Source organism: Vipera ursinii, assembly GCF_947247035.1.
Source record: "Vipera ursinii genome assembly, chromosome: Z".
Lineage (NCBI taxonomy): Eukaryota > Metazoa > Chordata > Lepidosauria > Squamata > Viperidae > Vipera > Vipera ursinii.
The window spans coordinates 32,228,464-32,237,650 of record NC_139517.1 but is presented as its reverse complement, the minus strand read 5'-3'; the positions used below and the strand labels follow the sequence as shown (position 1 = coordinate 32,237,650).

Sequence of the window (9,187 nt, the reverse complement as noted above, 5' to 3'; positions counted from 1 at the left end):
TTAATTTTCTTTCTTTTCTTTTTCTTTTTTTCCTGCTACTGAGTTGCAGGAGCCCCCAACTTGAATAGAAGGAAAAGAGATAAGGGTTCCACACAAAGTTGTGAACTTTTAGGAACCCATCGTTCCTTCCCCATACTGGCTTATAAATAAGTTATAACATTTAAAAAGCACATTAAAAGAAAGAAAAGAAAAGAGAAAAGAAGGACATGCTAACTTCTTCCAGAAAGCATCATTATAGCACAGACACAAACATTTAGAACATCTAAAGCATGGAAGAAGCCTCTGGATTTTATCTTTTAATTTAAAGGGGTGATTGCAGCAAAAGACACAATCCTGGAATAATAGTACCCATGAAATTGCTTATTATTATTATTAATAATAATAATAATAATTATAATCATAATTTAAAAATCAACAGCATGCTGAATGGAAAGTGCTTCACTTTACAGTACTCCAAACTTAACAAAAACAAATCTGGCTGTTGCTTTTCGTTTGCTTGCTTGTTTTAAACTTTCTTAACTTCCTGCCCCCTCTTTCCTATTTCTTAATATTCCTCCTAGATATAATTTATGGCTGAAAAGCACTGCCACCAGATGCTAAGCTCATACTTTTGAGTTTGTTATCTTTCTTCCACTTCATTCGCCTGTTTTGGAACCAGATTTTTATCTGTCTTTCGGAGAGACACAAAGCGTGGGCTATTTCTATTCGCCTTCTGCGGGTGAGGTAGCGGTTAAAATGAAACTCCTTCTCCAGCTCCAAGGTCTGGTAGCGAGTATACGCCGTTCGGGCTCGTTTGCCATCCGGTCCGGTCATATCTGAATAATAACAACAACAGGGACATAGGAAAAAATGCCTTTTGTTGGTCTAGCTTTCTCTTTTTAGATCACAGGCACAGAAAGAAACCGCGCGTTCAACTGTTTCCTCCGCCGCCGCCGCCGCCGCCTGACACTGCAGACAAACGCCCCAGCAAATTGAGCACACGGCTTCTCTGCGTCTGTTTCCTCCATGTCAATATCCTTCGTTTTAATCTGGCTTCAGCCTTATTTCTAATTAATTTAGACCCATACCCCGCTCTCCCTTCTCACACTCTCTAGAGCCCAGGAGTCGAGAACGTGTTTTTTTCTAACACAATCTGATTCTGCGCAGGTTTCTTCGGAGGAAACTGCTGCTGTTGGGGACTGGCTCACAGTTCAGGGAGTTTGGTCTCTGGAAGACAACCTCCCGAAACCCCAGCCCCTCCTTGTCTCTCTTCCCTGGGTCAGTCCAGTTCGACTGGCGATCTAAACAGGCCGGCTGGAAGACTGAGAGGCGACCTTCCTAGGCATTGCGCCTTTCCTTAACACCCCCCCCCCTCCGCCCCCAAGTCTCGGCCACATTTCATTGGAAGCAACTTCCGCTGAAATCCTTAGGGCTCGCTTTCCACCCAAAGGGAGTTAGCCTCGGCGTACGAAGCGGGTCGCCAGGCAGTTCCTGCTCCCAACTCTGAGGCGCACACCCTCCTTTCATTTTTACCCCATGGCTTGAAGGGCTAGGCAAAGAGTTTGCCACCGCCGCCGCCGCCTTTTCGCCCTTGTAGACGGAGAAATGTGGGGCGGAGGGGGAGGGGGAAGGAGAGAGGTTGACAGACCCATCTGTGCCCCAAACAGCCTTCCTTTTTTTTTTAACCCTTCCCGTTACCTTTCCCATTTCTTCCCTTCTTCCCTTCTCAATCCTTGCTACTTTCCAACACCTCCCACCCTTCCGCTCTCCTAGTACTAACTAGGCTATGACAAGCGCTAGTCTTACTATTATTGTTACCATCAATACAGTTTGGCTTTTGCCATGTTGAATAACATTTTTTTTTAAACGGAGGGAACCTGGGTTTTGTTTTTTATTTATTTATTTATTTATTTTGAAAGATAAGAAAATACTCTTTAAGAATCGAACATTATAATGAAACAAAAAGACACTTGAAAGCAAATAGAAAAGGGCATCTGGAGAGAGAGACAGGAAAGTGTTTTCACAATGCGATTGAATTCCTTCTTCCGTCGCCAAAGCAAATATGTCCTGCCAAAATCCTATGCTTTATGTGTATGGGTGTGTATGTATGTACACACACACACACACACACACACACACACACACACACACGCCACAGACCCAGAGAGAGAGAGAGACAGACAGACAGACAGAAGGCGCAGGCAGGCATCCCATAGATCACCCCAGCCAAATTAAAAAGGAGCAAGTCCGTACCGTGGCTAATGTGAAGCTTTCGCATCCAGGGGAATATCTGCGGGCTTTGTCCTTCCGTGGCCGGCGTGGAGGTGGCGATCGGCTCTGCCTGAGCTCGGGCGCCGTGGCTGTTGACTTGGGAGCCGCTCTCTTCGGGACCCGAAGATGCGCTGGTCTCGTCTATCTCGGCAAAGGCAGCGGCGCTGGCCGCGCCAACAGAGGCTGCCTGGTCGGCAGGGGAGGACCCGGCTGCCTTGCCTCCATGGCTTTCGCCACCGCCGCCGCCGCCGCTGCTGCCGCCGCCGCCACCGCCGCCGCCGCCGCTACTGCTGGTGCTGGTGGTGCTGCTGGTGCAAGGGAGGGATTCGGGAGAAGACAAGGAGCAGCTGGACGCCTGTCTGAACCTGCTTTCGGGCGCTGCTTGGGCAGGGAAGGCGCGAGAGCTCTCCCCAACCGCTCCAAAGTGGCTGGAGGAGGAGGATGATCGGCTGATGCTCAGATCCATTCCATTGTAGTTGTATCCCCCGTAAGAGCCGGCGTGCATGTTGCCTGGATCTCTATAAGATCCGTTCATGGAACTGCCGGCCCCATAATTTAACAGCTGATAGTCTGGGGCATTAGGATAGCGTCCTGAGAACGAGTTTACAAAGTAAGAACTCATTTGGGTTTGTATTTTGGAGGGCTTGATTTGTGGGGCTCGTGGTCGTTATAACCCCTGTGCTTGAGGATTTATGATGTATTAATGAATTATAGCGATGCACTGTACTTCGTTTTTGCTATGTATGCGGCCAAATATGGGGGTGGGGTGGGGGGTGCGTTTGGGAATCACGTGCTTTTGTTGACCAGTCGTAAATTCTCACTGATGACCTCAAGAGGCAATTCATGCTCTATGGTTACAAATAATGACGATCCGAGAATCGTTAGGCCCATGTCAATGCGCGGCTTCCAAAGTGGGAGGAAAGAAGGGGGAGGAATCAGCGAGCACAGATGGCTCCTTGTTGGCATTGTGCGCCACCTACTGGGTAAATAAAAAAGTAGCCGACAGGGAGGTTACCTCACTCACCTTTTTTTTAAGTAGTCAAGCACTCAAGTTTTTCTGTCCTCTGCCTTTTCTAGAAATAAAATGTTTTCCCCCAAAAGTGTCGTTTCTGTCTTTGTTTCTCTACTTTCTCTTTTTCTTCCATAGGAGAACATGCTTTTCTAATGCGGAAAAGAAATTTTCTTGTTATAGTAGATGCAGTATAAAATTGTTGCTATTACTATTATGAATAACGGTTGTTTAATACCAAATAATAATCCCGGTGATGTTTTTGCTTTGATATTAGAAACGGCTATTCAGGGCAAAATTTATTCGGATGAAAATCAAGATGATAATTCCTCTTTCTCCCTTTCCTGCATCCCTTTTTTAAATTTGCATCTCCTACTTAGGAGTTACCATCAACATCAAAAGTTGCTTGAATGTTTTTGCATTATTATCATTATCATAGTATTATTTCTACTACTATTCCTACACTTTAATACAGTGCAAATAATAGAAGGGAAAATTAACTTAACTTGACATGATGTGGGGTTTTTTTTCCAAATAATCAGCAATATGATGAATTATACAACTGGCAATCTCTTGAGGGAACTGTTTCAAATGAAGAGGGTTTTCAACATTCATTTAAATTATTAAAATGCTTGGTAATAATCAATTTTATAATGATGGGCCAGATTTGGATTTGGAATTCTTTGTTTTTGTCCAGCCATGTCACTATTTTCTTTTCCATTCTTCTTCTGCCAACCTACAAGAATTTACAAAAACCAGCTTGCAACTCATTGAAAATTATGAGCCACATTGAAACTGGCACTTAGTCATAATAATCACAGCTACTAAAAAGTGTAGCAATAAGAATAAGTATTATGCAGCCCCAAGACTTCAGAATACACGATTTCATTGTATTTGGGTGGGAAGGAATTAATGACTTTATAATTGAGCATGTGAGATGAGAGTATTAGAAAGGAAATTATTGTTTCACAACTTTTTCTTCTTTTCAAAAAAATTCAGAAAATATAAAATAGTAAAAATAAACAAACCAGGGATAGCTGTTAACAACTTGCTAAGGACAACAGCAAAGAATTGTTAACCTTCCTTAAGTAATCAATAAAGGAAAGGAAAGGAAAGGAAAGGAAAGGAAAGGAAAGGAAAGGAAAGGAAAGGAAAGGAAAGGAAAGGAAAGGAAAGGAAAGGAAAGGCAGAATTAAATGAGGAAAAATAGATTTAAGGTTCTCTTCTTTTTTAAAATACTACCTGATTATTTCCTTTTAAATCGGTTATTTAACACATTTTTCTTTTGATCATAGGACATTAATAGCTCCCAGTCTCATATTTTAGCTTAATTTGGAGTAAGATATTAAGGCTAGTTAGAGGGCTTGGGGAGGGGGGGGCGGGTTGGGAAGATTTACCTAAGAGGAACTTGAGCCGATGTTTGAGAAAGGCAATGAAAATGTTATGTATGTTTTAGCAGATGTAGAATGGGACAGCGAATTATGCCTGTTTCTTTGATTTATTATATGTGTGGTGTGCAGCCCACATAACTCTTGTGCAGTAATAATAAAAAAATCCATATTAAAGTTAAATGTCAGCTCCAATATATTCTTGGTGAACAGGTCTTTTATTTAAGTTTAGGCTAAGCAAGTGGAAGTGCATGCATGCGTGTGTGAGTCTGTATGTCTGTGTGTTTATGTCTGTAGGGGGGCACTGAATATATCTTTCATCCTCTAACTTCTGTAGTATTTAAGGAATTGCTTGCCTGTTCAGATTAAGGAAATCACAGTTTTTTTAAAGCAGGTTTTTGAATTTTTTTACTACCAACCATACACCTCATATAGATATAGATATAGTCAGTCCTTAGAAACGATGTGGGAAGAAAGAAAACACATCCTAAATTATGAACATAACAAATGTTTTTCTCAGTGTACTTGTTTTTATCTTTTTATTGTTTTTATAGATCTTTTAAAATCTCCATAGCTAACACAAACTACAAATACAACACTACAAATTGTAATAAAATAAAACCGATTAAAAAAACTCTTTAAAAAAATCCACCATACTTTTTAGGTTGCAATTGTTCCTTTTTAATATAATTTTGCTTAAAACAATAACCCTTAAATGACAGAGAATCCAGGGCTTGATTAACTTAATTTTATATAAAAAAGCAAACAATGAGTAAATCGTGCATGACACTTCTGTTTTACAAAATAAAGACAATCAAATAGCCCCAAACCTGACACATATATATTGCAGCACCTCCACTTAAATACAAGGGTTAACAAGAATCCTAAGGAGGACACCCAAAGGTAAATCAGACAAAACAAAACACAACCACAATCTCAACTGTGGCAAAGAGAAGGGCCAATAAAAGGGTGTGAGAAAAATAAATTGGACTAGAAACATGGTTATGATATGTATGACAAATTCAATAATTCAATGCAAGTGAGGGTGCAAAAGGACAACACCACCATACAGTCTCATATATTTTACAAAAATGTTTGTCTCAGTTGTGCCTTTTGGGTGGGAGGAGTTGCCATTTCTGGAGCTCCCCAATTGTTGACATTCTGTTTTCTCATTCATTCATTCATTCATTCATTCATTCACTCTGCATTTATTCGGGCTCTCATTCTCTCTTTCTCTTCCCGTTTTGCTTTTTCATTCCGTTGGTTTCTCCTCTTCTTCCGCGCTGAGCTGAGTGGAGTTAAGGAGCTTGTTCTCCTTTTTCCATTTCATCCTCCGGTTCTGAAACCATATTTTTATCTGGCGCTCTGTCAGACACAGGGCGTGAGCGATCTCGATGCGTCGGCGCCTGGTCAGGTAACGGTTAAAATGGAATTCTTTCTCCAGCTCCAGAGTCTGGTAGCGCGTATAAGTCTGCCGGCCTCGTCTGCCACTCGGCCCAAAGGAGGTACCTGGTGGGGATGGAGAAGAAGGCAAGCGTGTGCTACTGAACATTTACTGGAGTTACACATATACATGCCAATGGCTGTGCTACCGCACCAGAGTATGTTGTTGTGAGTCTCTTTCTGTGTGTGTGTGTGTGTGTGTGTGTGTGTGTGTGCGGGGGGGGGGAGGAGGGAGAGAGACCCATTCCCTGAAGTAATGTTCCTACTCCAAGTGCCCCCCCCCGCTTTCAACTCTCAGCTATCAAAACCCACTGTGGTACCTAATACCAGTGATAATCAAATCCACTCCTATCTAATTGGCTCTTCGTTTCATGCCTGGAAACTCTTCCTTTTCCAGAACAATTCTGAAAACTTGAAGACACAATTCCCAGAAGTTTTTTGCCTGCTCTTGGCTGACTTTCACTGAGCAGCCAGAAAGCTCAGCTTGAAAACTTGCAACTCCACCATACAATCTGTTTTGTTTGTTTGCATGTTTGCATGTTTACCTTTTTCAACAAGAAAAGGAGGACAAAGCTTTGGAAAACAGTGATGTAACTCAGAAGCTTACTGTTTCTGGGAGAGTTAAGTGAACTGGTTCTACACAAAAAGATTCTCTCTACCTTTCTCTCCCTGTAAACTGGAGTGCCCTCTTGAGCAGTATTCACAAGGACTAAAATTACTGCACTGGGACACTTGCTTGGGAATAAATCCTATTCATCGCCAGTTCTTCTCCCAAGAAATAGGCTTTGAACATGTTGTGGGGCTCTCAAAAGCAGCAGAAGGGGAAGTGACTTAATATGGTGGGGGGGGGATATTTAAACAAAGATAAGTAACAACACTCCTTCACACAGTTGAGGGTCTAGGAGCAATATACATACACACACACACATACACACACACACACACATATATATATATGTGTGTGTGTGTGTGTGTGTGTGTGTGTGTGTGTGTGTGTGTGTGCAATAGCAGTCTGACAAGATTTGTTTTAAGAGAGTTGATTTGTTTTAAGAGAGTTATCTATGTACTTGCTTCCCACACTTCCATTAGGAAAGAATTAATGTCCAAAGTTAAGAATTCTTTTTACCCTATGCTCTCCACTTTCTTCTGGACACTCACCTCTGACCAGGTTTATTTTCCTTATGTGGTACTTAGTCTTTCCTCTCTTTTATTTCTATTTTCTCTTCCCCTCTGCCATTCAGTTCTAATTGCTTTAGAACAGAGCTTAAGCTAAACATCTATCTACCTGCCTAATCTATCCATCTTTTACCTATCTCTATTGCTTTCTCTTAATTTCCCCTCCCTTTGGAATGTGGGGATGGGAGGAGGAGCTGTGGCTACATCTTTATCTTCTTTAAATGAATTTTTATGGAAATTATGGCACCTGGAGGCAGTCGTTTATCAGAAAGGTGGGGAGAGTGAGTGAAAGAAAAACTGTCCACAACTTCCTCTTCAGGCAGGCATTCAATTAAGCTTGAGTTTCATTAAAAATGTAGCTTTCTCTTTTTAAATATTTAAGCCCTCCTGACATTATACAACAGGCTGAGTGTGCTGAATATACCTTTGGCTGAAATGGTATCATGTCTGTATCACTGGGGTGGGGGAGAGATGTGGAAAAGAAGTTAAAATCCAGATCTATTGAAAACAATTGGGGACTGGGGGTCAGTTTGATAGGGATTGCATCGTGTGAGTGTGTGTGCACGCGCGGATGAGTGTGAGTGCCAAGATGCCTTTCTAAATCATCCCTAGTGAGTGACAGCTAACATTGCCTTCTACAAGACAGACTGCTCGGTCAATAAATCTCTGCACTTTCAGTTGGAGAAAGTTGGCTAAAGAGAGGAACTAACTCTAGAGAAGTTCCTGCAGATAATATGACAAACATACAAACAAACAAGCTAGGCAGCAGCGCCTTTGAAGCAGTGCAAAAAAGTTTGAAGGAAATTTCTGCCTCTACTGCCTGCAACTTCAGATTAGAAGAAAAACATTTCCTGCTTTATCTGGGTAGCCATCTGTCACCTAACATGATTGGGAAGAATGAGAGGGGGGGGGAAAGCAACTTACTATTGCAGGAATTCATTCTCTGCATCCAAGGGTACACTGGCGTGGAGCACTTTTGATCCTCGTTGTCCCCGAAAACGTGCTTGCTCTGTGAGCATTCTGACTTCCGGGCTTGTTCCTGGCCGAACTGGACAGGCTCCTCTAGGCTCGAAAGAGAACAGCCTGTCTCTTTCTCCCTGTAAAAACCAGATGTCCCGTAATCGCAGGCTGGACTCCGGTTGTAAGCTCCGTTGGTTTGCTGGTAGTAAGGCGCGCCCGCGTAACCTTTCTCCTGGACCCCACCGCCCCCAGTTCCATACGTGCTGGGATAGTGTCTTAAAGGATCCGCGTAGCCCGTGGAATATAAAGGCAGCTGTCCCAGAAATGGTTCTTGACCCCCGGCTAAGCTAACCGGAAAAGTAGAGTTGACAAAATAAGAACTCATTGGAAATAATAACAACAACAATAACAATAATAATAGTTAACCAGAAGAACAGCGCCTGTTCTTTTCCCTTGCTCTTTATGATTTGTTGCGTTTTATAGTCCAAGCGGTTTAGCTATTAGCAGTATATGGGAGATTGGGTTTTAGCTGAAGGGGGATGGCCGCGTGCCAACCAGGGACATAAGGGAAGAGAACCATCTGATCACGCGCTGACCAATAGCAGGAGTCGGAGGCTGCGAAATAGCACCCTAGAGGGGTTAGCTCTGCACAGGGGACCCCCCAGAACAAACCAGTGAAAGCATCCCTGCCACCAATACTATCACCTTTAAACAACAGAAACGCCCCCCCCCACTCCCTCCCCATGCACAAGACACTACTACTCTTTACCCCTGTTTCGCGTTTATCACGTACTCAGTTATCTAGGAAAAAATAAATCCAAGAGCTATTTGGGGGTAATATTTTTTTTGTAGTAATAAACAAACGCGAGAAAGGTGAAAGATATGAAGAATGACACCGGTCTTATCCTTGCTACCAAGGAAAGCGAGGAGGAAAACATGGGAAATATTTTCAACTTGAAAA

General features: G+C 42.6%; 2 protein-coding genes across 2 annotated transcripts; both read right to left on the bottom strand.

Moving 5' to 3' along the window:
* Positions 1–518: 518 nt before the first annotated feature.
* On the bottom strand, positions 519–2,872 carry HOXB5 (homeobox B5; the record flags this gene model as incomplete). Its single annotated transcript, XM_083378027.1, has 2 exons — positions 519–815; positions 2,233–2,872. 2 exons carry the CDS (start codon positions 2,870–2,872, stop codon positions 568–570), a joined length of 888 nt encoding a protein of 295 aa, XP_083234153.1. The 3' UTR covers positions 519–567.
* A 2,433-nt stretch (positions 2,873–5,305) lies between these two features.
* On the bottom strand, positions 5,306–8,611 carry HOXB6 (homeobox B6; the record flags this gene model as incomplete). Its single annotated transcript, XM_083378059.1, has 2 exons — positions 5,306–6,156; positions 8,191–8,611. 2 exons carry the CDS (start codon positions 8,609–8,611, stop codon positions 5,900–5,902), a joined length of 678 nt encoding a protein of 225 aa, XP_083234185.1. The 3' UTR covers positions 5,306–5,899.
* Between the last annotated feature and the right edge of the window lie 576 nt (positions 8,612–9,187).